The sequence below is a fragment of the Narcine bancroftii genome, chromosome 2, assembly GCF_036971445.1.
Source record: "Narcine bancroftii isolate sNarBan1 chromosome 2, sNarBan1.hap1, whole genome shotgun sequence".
Classification (NCBI taxonomy): domain Eukaryota; kingdom Metazoa; phylum Chordata; class Chondrichthyes; order Torpediniformes; family Narcinidae; genus Narcine; species Narcine bancroftii.
Window position 1 is genome coordinate 355,479,192 of NC_091470.1, and position 16,416 is coordinate 355,495,607.

General features: G+C 45.6%; 1 protein-coding gene across 10 annotated transcripts in view; it reads left to right on the forward strand.

The window, feature by feature from the left end:
* LOC138755773 (receptor-type tyrosine-protein phosphatase mu-like) overlaps positions 1-16,416 on the forward strand; it is a 1,095,616-nt gene that overhangs the window by 1,040,893 nt on the left and 38,307 nt on the right. For all 10 annotated transcript variants that reach the window (XM_069922352.1, XM_069922354.1, XM_069922355.1 and 7 more), the window contains 4 exons: positions 1,931-2,066; positions 7,546-7,695; positions 10,348-10,521; positions 15,512-15,643. In XM_069922352.1, the coding sequence (XP_069778453.1) occupies positions 1,931-2,066; positions 7,546-7,695; positions 10,348-10,521; positions 15,512-15,643 (592 nt within the window). The remainder of the gene's footprint in view (positions 1-1,930; positions 2,067-7,545; positions 7,696-10,347; positions 10,522-15,511; positions 15,644-16,416) is intronic.

The following is a 16,416-nucleotide window of genomic DNA, read 5'->3' on the forward strand; positions in this document are numbered from 1 at the left end:
CATCATCTTTGGCACCCTCTTGCATCTTGGTTCCAATACGTGGTACCACTTCAGCCAGTCTCCAGCAGTTTGCAGCCAGTGCCCAGCCTGCATGGGATCCCCACCTCAAGTCACTAACAGCTCGCCACCTGTTTGTTCCTCAGTCTCAGAATCCCCCTGCATCTTCTTCTCAAAGGTGGGGGGGGGGGAGTGGGAGTGGGGTGGTCTTCCCATTTCTGGTGCCCTATGCTGGTCCTCTTCCTCCCCGGAGTCTGTAACCCTTGGAGGCTGCAGCTGAACATAGATGTCGCAATCGTGGCCCAGGATTTTAAGAGAAAACATTGTCGGCTCCATTTAAAGACTGTGAAGATCCAACGTCAGTTGGACTGGGCATTTGGACCCCATGAGAGAGTACTGTCTCTCCGCTCTTTGCTCACCAGTGCAGTGTTGCCTTTACAGCATGGTAAGTATTAAAATGAGAAAGACTTTATTTACATGACTGCACCATCTGTCACTTCGAACTTGCCTCGCTTTGTTTGCCATTTTGAAGGGTGAACGTTGATTCAGTGGTATGAGATGAGTTTATTGTCAGGCAATTTACGGAAATTTTTACTTGATGCCCCCACACATGTTCACAAGAGAGACCAACTACAACAGTGTAAATTAAATTACCACAATATGCCAAGACAGAAAAAGAAATAATAAATATAAAAGGATGGATCAAAAAAATATTCATAGTTGCCATTAGTGCAAGAATAAAAGTTAATTTTCAATAGTGCAGGTGGTCCTGAGTAGAATATGGTTAGGGTTATGGTAGTACAGGAGGTTCAAGAGCTTAATAGCTTTAGGAAGCAATTTTATTCTGAACCTAGAGGTGCTGGACATCAGACTACTGTACCTTCGCCACTGTATCTTCTGCCTGTGGGTAGCAGTGAGAAGGCATTATGCCCAAATGATACCCTTAATGATATTAACTGCCTTCTGGAGGTATTGTCCTCAATGCTGGAAGGCTGGTGACAGACTGAGTTTGGTTTGAAACTTTCTGCAGCTTTCCGCGTTCCTGGCCACGTGCTTCCGGACCAGGCCGTGATGCAATCAGTCAGAATAATTTTGACATTGAACCTTATCCCTTATTACTGTTTGTTAAACTTGCATGTATGTGAATCACCAGCTGAATTAACAACTTTACATGTCAGAAAATCTTCTGTAGCTCCAAAGCACTTTGGATGATTCTTTGGTCATGTCAGATGCAATATAATCGAACAACTATACTCCTGTTAAACGATTGATTTTGGTGGCCACACAAAAACTTGATGTTCCAAAGAAATATTAAGGATGAGGGGACAGTCAAGCAATAAAGAATTGGCCCTCTCTGATGATATCTCAATTAATGTAGACAATTAACAGACAAAAGTTTGACATAAAAATTGAATTCCATTCATCAATGTCCTGCTACTGAGGCGCCAACACTCAGGACAAGTAAAGCCTCCAGAGAGTTGTTAACTCAGCCAGCGAAATCATGGGCATCAGTCTCCACTCCATCAAGGGAGTCTACAAGAGATGGTCTTAAGAAAGCAGCCTTTTTCCTCAAGGACCCTCATCACCCAGGCCATGCCCTCAGCACTCTAATCAGGAAAAAGGTACAGGAACCTGAAGATAAGCACCGAGTAGCACAAGGTCAGTTTTTTCCCCTCTGCCATCAGATTCCTGAATGAACAGGAAACCAAACACACCATCTTACTTTGACATTTCTTATTTATTTATTTATTTTTGTAAGCTAATGTTTGCCCTGTGATGCTTCCGTGACTTGTTCATGACAATAAATTCTGATTCAACGCTGCAGTTTTTAAGAGGTGTCAGGACGGATATCTCTATTACATACAGAGGTTTGTATGAATGTTTCCAGCAGGTTATGGCAGCTGGTCCAATTACTTTAATTCTCTGCTTTCAGTGCTGGTGCAGGAAGGACAGGTTGCTTCATGGTTATTGATATTATGTTGGACATGGCAGAAAGGGAAGGGGTTGTCGATATCTACAATTGCGTCAGAGAACTTCGATCACGCAGGGTCAACATGGTGCAGACAGAGGTACGGGTTCCAAATGATCTTTTAAAGAGAAGTCCTGTTTAATTCCAATATTCTTTACAGGTGCAGGGAGATTACACTCGTTAAGCAAATCGCCTCTCGGACATTAAAGTGTGCAGAGAAGGCTCTCACCAATGCTATTCACTCTTTACAGTGGAACACCTCATCCTGCATGCCCTCAACCAGCAAAATACTGCTCTACACAGAGATCAGGATGGAGAGAGAACAGATCGGCAGGGTCTTCTTCCTCACACCACACAAAGTCACATAGCCATTCAGAATGAGGATACTGTGAGGGCCACAATGCTGGCGCCTGGTCCCATATTGTCATTCAGTCCAGGATCATTGCCTGAAGAAGGATTCTGGGCAAGGACTAGATGTTGTCACTGATTCACAAGGACCCAAAAATATAGGTCCCCAATGTCCCATTTGGGTCCCAAATGTCCCAATTTAATTCTGATTTGATGGTTCCTGGTTGAGTGTTCAGGTAAGGAAGGGAGAAGACTGGAGAAGACAGGAATAAAAACACAATAATAGAGCAACTTAGCAGGTCAAACAGTATACCTTATATTTCAAAGATAAAGATACATAACCGACTTTTTGGGCATGAGCCCTTCATCAAGGTGCCTGTCTACATTTTACTCATAGCTTGATGAAGGTCTCCAAGTCCAAAATCTTGGTTATGCATCCTTATCTTTGCCGTATGAAGTACAATGTTTGACCTGCTAAGCTTTTACTTCGATCATGGTGTTGGCAGACCTTCCTCTTTTACTTTGTTGTACTCCTAGGTAAGACAGGACACCTGCTGTACAAGGCAGAAGCCCACAAGAACAGTTGGGCATGTTGGGTAGCGAAGGTAGAACCTTAAAGTGGTGGGAATGAGGAATCTCTAAGGGCTAGATTTAACAGGTGAGGCAAGGTAACTCTGGTCTCCTTGTTTAAGAAAGAATACACTGAATTTTGGTGGCAATGCAGAGGAGGTTTACCAGTTTGGTTCTGGAAGTGAGGGGTTAGTTTATGAGGAGAAAATGAGTAGCTTGGGAACATACTCACTGAAGTTTAGAAGGATGATGGGAGACCTTATAGAAAAAATATAAAATTATGAAAGCAAGAGATTTGAAGCAGGGAGGTTGGCAGCTGAAACCAAGCTGCAAGATTCAGGGCAGATTTAAGATAGAGGTGAGGAGGAACTACTTCTCCCAGAGAGTAGTGAATCTATGAAACTCTCTGCCCAATGAAGCAGTAGAGACTACAGAATGAATTTTTTTAAAGACTAATGTTCCTTCATGCTGCCTCATGGATGGATTTGAGGTGGGATTAGTTTTGTGCTTTAACCCAACCCAGCCACCTATGAGTTAATACCCTTATTACATCCAAAGAAATCTGCCCATTGTAATGCGAATGAATGCACTCAGAGACAAGTGAGGAGTGCAAACACGCTTTTAATAGCTTACAATCAATGGCCAGTAGACACAATAGTCCTCAGATGAAATCTAAGGTAAGGTGGGAAAACCAGGATTTATATTGGGTGGGTGAGGGTGGAGCAGGGGAAGAGCCAGCCATCAGAACAATACACAGAGAGTGAATTCCAGTTCACTCCATTCACCCCTTCCTTCAGAATTGAGCTTGTGGATGAAAAACAGAGGCCAGTCATTCAAAAAAACTAATATTTTACAAATAATTCTGGTCGAGTGCCACAGTAATGGAGGACTTAGGCTTCCGGAACCCCCTAGACCCCCTGTGGTACAGGGCAGTGGGTCTCAAGGACTCCAGCTCAGGTCGTGGTATTGGTCCATTTCCCAAGCGGTGTCCTCTGGGACCCTGAATGGGGTACTCGGTAGTTCCTGGCACACTTGAGGCATCGGACCCTCAGTTCCAGCCAGTGTCAGGTCTCTGATTGAGATGATGTCCTCTCTGCTATCAGGGTAGGCCACGTAAGCATACTTTGGATTGGTGTGCAGCAGGTGCACCCTCTCGATCAGGGGGTTTGTCTTGCTCCTCCTCAGCAGGACTGGCCCTGGTGCCATCAGGCAAGCTGGGAGGGTAGTCCCAGATGTGGATTTCCTCTGGAACGTAAACATAAGCGCGTGAGGAGTTGCATTGGTCACCAAGCAGAAAAGTGACCTTATGGAGTGGAGCACTGTGGGTAAGACTTCTTGCCAGATTGAATATGGAAGGCTTTTGGACAAGAGAGCCAATTTCACGGCCTTCCATACATTTGTGCTGTCTTTTTCAACTTGTCCATTCCCCCAGGGGTTGTAATTAGTCATCCTGCTTGAAGCAATGCCCCTTACAAGCAGGTACTGGTGTAGCTCTTCACTCATTATTGATGAGCCATGGTCGCTATGAATATAGCTGGGATACCCGAACAGGACAAAAATAGAGTGCAAGCCCCTGATGGCCGTGGTGGTGGTCATGTCTGGGCAGGGGATGGCAAACGGAAAGTGTGAATACTTATCGATAATGCTGAGAAAGTACATATTTCCATTGGTGGAAGGGAGGGGACCTTTGAAATCGACACTGAGTTGTTCGAAGGAGTGGGATGCCTTTATCAGTGTGCTTTGTCGGGGTGGTAGAAGTGCGGCTTGCACTCCGCACAGACCTGGCAGGACCTAATCATTTCCCTGATGTCCTTGATGGAGTAGGGAAGGTCGCATGCCTTGATGAAATGAGCCATGCGGGTGATGCCTGGGTGGCAAAGCTCATCGTGCAGTGACCGCAACTGGCCGGTGTGTGCTCTTGACAGGGCATCTGGAGGTTCATTGAGAGTACCTGGCCTGTATGCTATGTCATAATTATAGGTGGAGAGTTCGTTCCTCCACCTAGTGATCTTGTCATTCTTTATTTTGACCCTTTTTGCATTATTAAACATAAATGCCACCAATCATTGGTCGGTGATCAGTGTAAATTTCTGCTGGCTAAGTAGTGCGTCTGGTGCCTGATGGCCTCTACAATGGCTTGAGACTCTTTCTCCACAGATGGGTTTCAAAGCTTGTGGCCTTGTAAGGTGCAGGAGAAAAAGGCAATTGGCCTACCCACCCGGTTAAGGGTAGTGGATAGAGCTATGCCAGAGGCATTGCTTTCCATCTGGAAGGGTGCATTTTTGACCACCACATGCATGGTGGTCTTTGCGATGTAACTCCGAACGAGTCGAAAACTGCCTGGACCGGCTGACAATGGGAAAGAGGTGTGTTTTAAGAAGGGGTGGACCTTATCTGTGTAATGAGAGACCTATTGGATGTAGTAGGAGAAGAAGCCCAGGACACTAAGGAGAAGAACCTCCTTAAGGCTTTCATTGACATCAGGATCGGGAAGTCTAACAGGGGGCGCATTTGATCGGGGTCAGGGCCAATGACGCCATTCTCCAACACGTAGCCCAGGATCACCAGACGTTTCATCTGGAACACACACTTACTGGAGTTATACATGAGGTTCAAGGCCTTGGCCATATGGAAAACTTCTGGAGGCTGGCATCATGGTCTTCCAGAGAGCGTCCACAAATGGTGATGTTGTCGAGGTAAGGGAAGGTGGCCTTCAACCCATACTCATCAACCATTTTGTCCATCTGTCTCTGGAAGACTGAGACCCCATTGGTGATACCAAAAGGGACCCTCCAGAACTGACAGAGCCATTTTTCTGCCTCAAATGCTGTGTAGGGGCAGGCCTCAGAATGGATCAGTAACTGATGGTATGCAGCTTTCAGGTCGATGGTTGAAAAGACCTAGTACTGCGCAATTTCAGTTACCATGTCCAAAATTCGAAGGGGGGTGTATGCGTCCAGGAGTGTGAAACGATTAATTGTTTGGCTATTGTCAATCACTAGCCTGGAATTTCCCCTTTCATGACTATCATGGGCTGTTGCTAGCCTCAATAATGTTTCCTTTGAGCAGCCGCTGTGTCTCGGCTCTGATTAAATTCCCAATCCCCCACACTGTATTGCCTGCTCTTTTTAGCTGTTGGGAGTCAGGTTTGGTATAGTGGGGAGGGGGTGTTCAATATTTAGGGTGGAGAGACCGCATGTGGAGTCCGGCTTTTGGGACCTACCATTCCACACCGTGATCGAAGAGAGTGGGCCAGAGTACTCCATGGTCACGCTTTTAAGGCTGCCCTCCGTCTTGATCTGTCGACGGACTAGGTGGCGTTGACCACGAGGCACGGCAAGATGGCCACCGTGGCTTCCCGCAATGCTTCACTTCCAGTAGCAGGTCACACCACAAGGCGCAAGATGCTGGCGGCGAACAGCATGGAGAGGCAGAGGCTGATCCTTCGGGACTCAGGCACAGGTCGAGTGAAGATTCATGGGTTCCACATGTAGTCTTTGGGTTCCTTTAGCCTAGCAGACCTTCACCCAGTGTCCTCGCTTACCACATCCTGTGCACACTGAGTCCTTTGCGGGGCATCGGGCATGGGGGATCTGTCCACAGAAGTAGCATCCCCAGTTGCGCATGGCTGCAGCGGTCAGTGCTGGAGTTGCGGGGGTACAGGCGCTCCAACGACCTGGTCCTCTGAAAGGGCGCTGCTTTCACCTGCAATGCCGTCAACTCCCAGTTGGGCCTGCTCGAGCACTTTCACCAGCTCCAGGGTGCTGGCCAAGTCTTTCTTTCCCAACTCCAGCAGTCACTGCCTCACATACCTCGACCTCACTCCTGCCACAAGGGTGTCCTGGATTTGTTCCTCCTCTCTCACCCAGGCCGTGACCATAGTGGCATTTTCTGGTCAGGGGCCACAGTTCAAGAACATAGTCATCCAGCAACTCACCCGGACGCTGCCAATGTTGAGAGAGTCAGTGTCTCACCAGAACATCATTCTGGGGCCTCATGTAGTGGGCCTTCAAGCCTTCTATAATAGCACAGTCTCTGACAACAGCATACTCTTTGGGGCCGACTTAAGAGCGAAGTGCCGATCGCGTAGACCATCCGAGTTGAAGATGTCTTGTGTGGCCATCAGGTAGGACTGGAAGCACTCTAGACAGTAGGCGAATTCTTCAGGGAACAGAGGGTCAATCTGGAGCACGTCTAGCTTCAGCAAGGCTTCCATCCCGTTTCAAATTAAGCTATTAAAATTGTAACACGACTAAATGCACTCAGAGACAAGTGAGGAGTGCAAACACGCTTTTAATAGCTTCCAATCAATGGCCGGTAGACACAGTAGTCTTCAGGTGAATCTGAGGTAGGGCGGGAAAACCAGAGTTTATATTGGGGGAGGTGGAGGTGGAGCCAGTCATCTGAACAATAGTGAATTCCAGTTGACTGCATCCATCCAATATGTGCGCCATTATGGAGGTCAAAAAAATGCCTGTCACTTCCAGGAACATTGCTAGTAAGCCTTGTCTTTGAGTAGGTGGTGTGATTATATATCTCACTCAGCAAAAAAACATTCAACCATATGCTCAAAAGTGCAGCTGTGAAAACCTTTCTCGGTCTTTAATTCGTATGTATTTACTGATTCCACGTTGAATGAAAATTGACCACTGTCTCAATAGGAACAATATGTATTCATCCATGACGCCATACTGGAAGCTTGTCTGTGTGGAGACACTGCAATTCCAGCCTCTCAGCTCAGGTCTGCATACTATGAGATGAATAAATTGGAGCCACAAACGAATTCTTCACAGATAAAGGAGGAGTATCGGGTATGCAAAATTATTTTCCAACATTTCTAACAATTTCTAACGTATCTAACTTACAAAGTTGTAACATTTCTAACAGCGCGGCTGGTGTCGCAGTCAGTGCATCGCCTTCACAGCGCCAGGATCAGGATGAGGATTCGAATCCCGTGAAAAGAGTTTGTTCATTCTCCCTGTGTCTGCCCCGGGGGATTCGATTTCCTCCTACCATTCAAAAAATATACTAGAGTGTAGGGTAATTGGGCGTAAATTGGATGGCATGGACTCGTGGGCCGAAATGGCCTTCACCATGCTCTCTGTCTAAATTTTAAAAAATTTAAATTTAATACAGAAAGTGTTTAATGAATCAATAATGCCTGCAGGTTCAAAACTCATCAAAATGTCTCATATCCCCAAGGACTGTTGAATCTCTTTTTCAATATTTAAAATTTGTTGGGATGGGATAGGAGATCTTGCCTCAGAAGGAGTGGAAGTGTACAGATAGAATAGTAGATCATGGAGTCAAACAACACAGAACAAGCCTTTCAGTCCATCTTGTTCATGCCAATCTAGCTGATTTGCCTGCATTTGGTCCACATATTTCAAAACCCTTCCTATCCATACATCTATCCAAATGTGTTTTGAACATTGAACTTTTCCACATTTTCCTTTGGCAGTTCACTCCAGATAAGGACCATGCTCTTATTAAACAAGTTGCCCACCAGGTGCCTCATTAATCTCTCCCCCTCACCTTAAAACCTGGTTCTTGAATCGTCTTCCTGGGGAATGAAAGCATTCACTTTATCAATGCCCCTCCTGATTTTATAAACCTTTCGAAGGTCACCCCTCAGCCTCTTATATTGTAGGAAAATACCCAGCCTATTTAACCTCTCCCTATAAGTCATTTAGTCCCTGATGTATCTCCTCTGCACCCCTTCCAACTTACTCCAAGTGTGGTCTCACCAGTACCTCTCTATATATTTTTTAATGCCGAAAGGTCACCTTCAGGCTCAGGAAGAATATATTTCTGAGCACCTTCGCTCTGTCCAGATCAGTGACAGGGATTTCCCAGTGGCCAACTATTTTAATTTTGTGCCCCATTCCCGTGCTGTCTGTCCGTGGCCTTGTACTCTCAAACCAAGGCCACCCATAAATTGGAAGAGCAACACCTAATTTTCTGTCTGGGTACTCTCTAGCTGGAAGGTATTAACATTGACTTCTCTGGTTTCTTCTAGCCCACTCAATGTTTGCCCACTCACTGTTCTCCCTCTCTTCCCCACCTCTTGCCTTCTTTCCTCCAGCTCTCCACTCCTTTCCCTCTCCATTCATAGAGCCACCCCTCCTCCCCTCCCCCTGTTTTCTGCTTGTAAGCATATCCAACTTATTAACTGGATTTAAACTCCAGAGTTCCCATGGTGGGATTTGAACTCAGATCTCCAGAATGTTCGTCTAGTAGTTAAACTGCTACACCATCACCATATCTCTGGTCACTTCAACAGGATAGATCAGCTACACTGTACACCTGTTCACTGCACCAGGATAGATCAGCTACACTGTACACCTGTTCTCTTCACCAGGATAGATCGGCTACACAGTACACCTGTTCTCTTCACCAGGATAGATCGGCTGCACTGTACACCTGGTCACTTCACCAGGATAGATTGGCTACACTGTACACCTGTTCACTTCACCAGGATAGATCGGCTGCACTGTACACCTGTTCTCTTCACCAGGATAGATCGGCTGCACTGTACACCTGGTCACTTCACCAGGATAGATCGGCTACACTGTATACCTGTTCACTTCACCAGGATAGATCGGCTGCACTGTACACCTGGTCACTTCACTAGGATAGATCGGCTACACTGTACACCTGTTCACTTCACCAGGATAGATCGGCTGCACTGTACACCTGTTCACTTCACCAGGATAGATCGGCTGCACTGTACATCTGGTCACTTCACCAGGATAGATCGGCTACACTGTACTCCTGTTCACTTCACCAGGATAGATCGGCTACACTGTACACCTGTTCACTTCACCAGGATAGATCGGCTGCACTGTACACCTGTTCACTTCACCAGGATAGATCGGCTACACTGTACACCTGTTCACTTCACCAGGATAGATCGGCTGCACTGTACACCTGTTCTCTTCACCAGGATAGATCGGCTGCACTGTACACCTGTTCTCTTCACCAGGATAGATCGGCTACACTGTACTTTACCAGGATAGATCAGCTACACTGTACACTTCACCAGAATAGAAATTGATGCAAGCTTGATGGCTTGGACATTTCATTCCCCAGGATTGATAAAAATTTATGTTTTTGAAAATCTTTCAAACAAAAGCATGAGAGGAATTATTACATAGCAAACTTCAAAGACACCAAATCTGGCCGTAACTGTAAGTTAACTGCACAGTTGAAGATGCTGAAAATCTGATAAAACACACTTCAAATGCCAAGCTTTCTGCAGTAATGATATTGATGTTAATAATGAATTCAGTGCCCTGACACAAGAGGATATGCTTTTAGGTTGGCTTCAGACATGAAAAGATCTAGCCCACACAACCAAGAGAAATACTAACAAGGGAACAGTTCAAGTGACTTCATCTTGATTAATTAATTCTCAGAATTTCTAAAATGAAGAACATGCATTTGCCATCTTTCTCTTTCAGACTCTTAATATGGTGACCCCGACGCTGCGAGTCGAGGACTGCAGTATAGCCCTGCTGCCCCGGAACCATGAGAAGAATCGATGCATGGATGTCCTTCCTCCAGACCGGTGTCTCCCGTTCCTGATCACTATAGATGGCGAGAGCAGCAATTATATCAACGCAGCCCTCATGGATGTGAGTATTTATGGAACACAGAACAGTGCAGCAGATGAATGGGTCTGAGAGCCCACGATATCTGTGCCACCATGAGGCTTGTTTAAACTCATCCCATTGACTGTCACATGATTCATGTCCCTCTATCCCCTGCCTGCTCTGTTAAAGTGGACCTGAGGTTGCTTGAAAGCCAACACAACTGCAGCTGCAAAAACAGACTTTCAATCACTTTGCAAGCATGATAACTCCGTTACAACAAGAAGGACTGCTACCAGCAACTGGTCCCACTCCAAGAGCATTTCCTTGTGGCTCTTGTATTTATACATTTCAGCCCCTAGCTTTCTTGAAAATTCAAACAGACAGCTCCATGTGAGTACATATTTCATAGAATTCCCTTAGGATTCATTAATTGGGGTCATTTCCTTTACCCAATGTTTAATCGCCTTTTACTACCTCACCAAATTATCTGAAGTTCATACTGTAACAAGAAAGGAATGCAGATAGCTTTCAGTTCGCATTTTAAAACTTGCATTCTCAAGTGCATACCTAAATACCTATTGCATCTGCTTCCACTACCTCCCCTGGCAGCATGTTGCAGGCAGCTATCAGTCTCCAGGTAAAAAAAAACCTTGCCTCTTCGACCTCCTTTAAGTTTTTTTTCCTTCTCACCTTAAGTGTTTGACATTTCCACTCTGGAAAGTAACTCTATCACCCTTATCCATGTCTCTCATAATTTTAGATAGTTCGATAAAGTAACCCTGCAGCCTCCAACATGCTAGAGAAAGCAATCCAAATTTGTCTCACCTCTCTTATAAGTGAATACTCCCTAATCCATGCAACGTCATGGGGAATTTCTTTTGCACTCTCTCCAAAACCATCCCTTTCTTTCTGCTGTGCAGTGTTCAGGACTGCACACTACTTGTTGAGAACAGGTTGCCAAAGAAGCCTTAAGACATAGTGATGGGGCCGCCTAGAAATCTGATTGATTACATGGGTTAAGCGGCAAGAGAGATACAATCTGCATCCGATGTCTCAGGGGAAGATGTGCCGATGTAAAATATCTCCTCATTCTTGCAGCTGAGCGATCTGCTAATGTACAGAGTCTCTCTGCTCATTCCGAACAGCTTACTGCCAATGCACAGTTTCATTTGGTCCCAAGGAATGACTAGCCACTGGAGGGGTGTGGAGGATCGGTGTCGATCCTCGATCCAGATTATGGGGTAAGGTCCCAATCAGCAGTTTATTCTCCTGAGGAATGATGGACATTTCTTAATCCAATTCCCTTTATTCGTTACACAGGCCTGTGGAGGTCTGTCACCTCCGTGGAGGGTCAAGGAGTTCTCCGAACATACAAATCCATGGGTTTGTATACCCCACCACAATCTGATGTTAACCAATCATAAAACAGGCTACCCCCATGTGACAAGCATTACCCTATCAGTATTAAAGCTACATACAATTAATCTACAAATTTTATCATTTTGTGGACCAATCACAGAAACAGGTTCCCCTTTTCCTTCAAGAATTCTTCTTGCAGGTCATGTGATTCCAAGCTTGTGGAAATTTATTATCTCAGCTGGGGTTGCCTGGAAATACTCATCATAAGGCTTTTCACTTCTCTGAATATTTATGATCCTCTATATTCCTTTACAAAGCAGAAAGGTATATGTAGGCATTAATTGATAGTGTTCAATCTACACCAGGCAGACCCTTATTTCCATAAGGAGCATAGCCATGTCTATTGAGAGCAGCAGCAGCTCATGAATGACATCTCTCTGCTCATTCAGCTTCTCCATGGTGGTTTAATACTGCTTCTTTTAGAGCTTAAGGCTATTACATTGTAGCATAGAGCAGACCTCCAAATAGATTCTTGTGATCTCCATCTTTGCCTTCAGAGCAGCAGTCAACTGAACCAGATGCCAGTAAACAATTGCCTATGATGTGCGGAGAACAGATTAAGACTTTATTCCCTGCTGCATAGAGAAATGAGGGGAGATTTGATAGAAATATACAAAATTATGAGGGGTGTAGATAGAGTAAATGTAAGCAGGCTTTTTTCACTGAGATCGGACGAGAGGACATAGGTTAAGGGTGAAAGGTGAAATGTTTAAAGGGAACATTTGGGGGGGACTTCACACAGAGTGGAACGAGCTGCCAGCTGAAATGGTGAATGCAGGCTCGATTTAAACATTTATGAAAAATTCAGACAGGTATGTGGATGGGAGGGACATGGAGAGCTATGGTGAAGGTCAATGGATCTAAGCAGAATCATAATTCAGCAAAGATGAGATGGGCTGAAGGGCTTTTTTTTCTCTACCGTCGTGTTCTATGGTTCTTGGTCACAGATTCCTGGTTCGTGCAATCATGCACGAATCTCCTGTTTTTGGTGAGGCAGGCCTGGCAGGTTGCTGGAAATATCTCAGATACCTGCTTCATCAGGAATGTGGCTGTGTTCCCTGGGCTCTTCCCCCTTCCCACCACCCAATCCTCAGAAAAACCCCCATGCTGGATTCCTTATGCCTTGGGCAAGGGTGGAGCATCCTAACGTATGGTGCATTTCCCTGTAACACTGTCCGACCGTCTGATCATCCTCACATAGCCAGTCTTCTAGTGCTGTGCAGAGGAGTGTCAGGCACCTCACTCTTCATCGGCATAATCTAGGGTTTCCACGGCATTTCACATGAACCTGAGTGCTCTGCCATCCTCTCCCATTCTCCCCCTCCCCCCCTCTTTCATTCTCTTTCCCCTTTCCTACCCTCCATGGCAGCCATGGTGTGCATTGGTTCAAGTTGCCATGGGGAGTGGCCATAAGAAGAAATTTCTTCAGCCAGAAGGTGGAATTTAAGAGGAAAAATATATCAAGATTTGAATGACGGAGACTTAGCAAATTAGTCCAGGTACATTAAATTGCCTGAGGAGCCATCACGAAATGCACAGGTCCTATATAGAATACATTTCCGTCATCAAGTTTATTGTCATCTGATCAGACAAGTACAACCCGACGAAGCAGCATTCTCCAGTCCTTGGTGCAAAACAGGCAGACACACAACCAGACATAACACATATAAACAATACATATGAAGGATAACTATTCATATATAGAAATAAATAAATAAACATTGTTTCGTAAATATGAGAGTCTCGAGGGTTAGTGTGAGCAGTTCTTTTGGTCGTTCAGCATTCTCACCACCCATGGGAAGAAGCTGTTCCTCAGCCTGGTGGTACTGGCTCTGATCCTCCTGTATCTCTTCCCCGACAGGAGTAGCTGAAAGATGCAGTGTGCAGGGTGGAAGGCTCCTCATTTTTGTTTTGGCCAGTGCGTGATTTTGTTTCTGTGTGTGAGTCATAAAAGCCATTGCAAAACACAATTGTTTAACATATCAACAAAGAATCCCATAAAATTTCTAGACTCTCCATGATACAACACAGTCACTAAAATAACTGGATTAACAATTCATATCTTGGGCATTCAAAGGTCTTGCGGTTACATTTTAAAAAATACACCACTTACTGATGTCGGAATCGTGAGAAAAGAAAGAAGAGGTGGAAGGATTCAGCAGATCAGAGAGCTTCTGTGGAGAGAACTGGTCAGTCACGGTTTCAGTTCTGGACCCTTTCTCAAGGCAAAGGTGGGCAGGGGAAATGGTGAGAGTTTAAAGCGGGAAAGTTGGAAACCTCCTCTCATTCCTTGCCCTCTCCCCTTCCCTCCTCAGCCTCGATAAAGGGTCCCGACCCAAGATGTTGACTGATCTTTTCTTTCCATGGATGTTGCCTGACCTGCTGAATCCCTCCATCTTCTTACTGTTTACTTGCAGTTATGTTTTGCAGGTGAAATTGCTGCCCTTATCAGTGTAGCTCTAGTATTACAGGTACATTCCTGCACACACACTACAAGTAAAGGTAGTTCAGAAGCAGCTACCACTATTCTTTCTCCAGTGTTTAATAAAAGCAGCAAAATTCAGCAGGTCAGACAGTATTTGTGGGAAAGAAATAATTACCATACATTCTCATGTAGCAGTTAATCCCATGTAGTAGGTGACCATCCCCTCTTATTCTAGACCAAAAATTGAATGTTTTCATATGACCCATGTAAAAGTCAACCCCCCCCCCCCCCCCCCTTTATGGCCCTGACTGCTCCAAACCTTCCAACCTCCCAACCGAGCTCCCAACGTTATGGCCATTGATCCTCGCCCTGGTTTCCCATCCACCAGATCTTCCAATGCCTCAACCAACCATGGACCCTCATCCCTGGTGCCCACCTCTCTGAGCCACCAATGCCCCAGCTGTCCACCCATTTGAGCTCCCAACGCCCCGGCAACAGATCCTCACCCCAGTTGCCCATCCACCAGAGCTCCCAATGCCCCAATTGCAGATCCTCGCCCTGGCTGCCCATCTACCAGAGCTTCCGATGCCCCGACCATGGACCCTCATCCTGATGCCCACCTCTCCAAGCTGTCAGCCCATCCAAGCTCCCGATCCCCCAGCCATTTGGAGAGAGGATCAGAGAACGCTGTTTTGTTGGGTTGTACTTGTACAGTCAGATGACAGTAAACTTGACTAGGATTGAGACCTTTCACGAGACTAGTCTTTATCACTGACTGTACACAGTACAGCTTCTTGGTGTTTTATTGATTTGACCTAATATTATCGGAAAGAACCTTGGCTTAGCAAGACTAGCAGTATCTGCCCTCACGCCAATTTATTTCAACTGTTGACCTAACTAGTATGAAAAAACACACAGTTGGAAGCTTCCAAGTTTGAGTGCTCAGGGCCACACAACATGAACCACTGATATTTGGGAAGGTCCAGGGGTGCTGATGAACACCTTGCCTGGCTGTCTCCAGGTGGTATTGCTTTTCCGATATGTGTTGTAAGTAGTTGAAGATTGGGATCATCTGAAATGAAAATCGGTAAACACTGGAAATAATCAGCCCCTGTGAGAGAGAACTGTGGAGTTAATCCTTCTCCGGAGCTGGAACCACCCAATCTAATTCTTTGTTCATGTTTTCAGAGTTATAAACAGCCTTCAGCCTTCATTGTTACCCAGCATCCGTTACCAAATACTGTGAAGGACTTCTGGAGACTCGTCTTGGATTATCATTGCACATCGATCGTCATGCTGAATGATGTGGATCCTGCACAGGTATGGTTCCGTGGAGAGCACTGAAAGCCATGGAAAACTCTCTCTTAACTGGGTAGCATCTGATTTTAATTTTTAATGGTCCTTTGGCCCATAAGCCGTGCTGCCCAAATACACCCATTTGACCGATTAACCTATTAACCCTGTACATATTCGGAGGATGAGAGGAAACCTATGCAATTCACTGGGAGAGTATACAAGCTCCGTACAGACAGCACTGGATTAGAACCCAGGTCGCTGGCACTGTAATAGCATTGTGTTAACTGCTACGGTGCTGAGAAGCAGATACTGCTTCAGATCCATGGCCTTTCAAAATGAGAATAGTCATGAACAGTTATGGAATGTATGACACTAAGGACGCACAGTTTTCTTTTGTCAATAATTTTGGAGAAAAAAATATGGTTGATCCAAGGCCAGTGTTCCACGAGAGACTGCAGACGCTGGGATCTGAAGCAAAAGCCAAACGCGTTACTGGAAAAACTTCAGGCAGCATCTGTGGGTGGGGAATGGAGAGTCGGCATTTCAAGATGAAGCCACTCATCAGGACTGAGTGTGGAGAGGGGGAACTAGCCAGTGGAAAGAGGAGAGGAGGAATTGGGTGCGACAGGAGTCAGTGCACCAAAGAGGGGTGAACGATGGGGAGGGGGATGGGTGGAATTTAGAGAGGGAGAGAAAAAAATGAGGGACAGAGAATAAACAGTAAAGAAATGGGGCGGGGGGGGGGGGAACAAATGGAACTTGGTGGGGGTTAGAGAGAGCTGCTGAGAAGGACCACA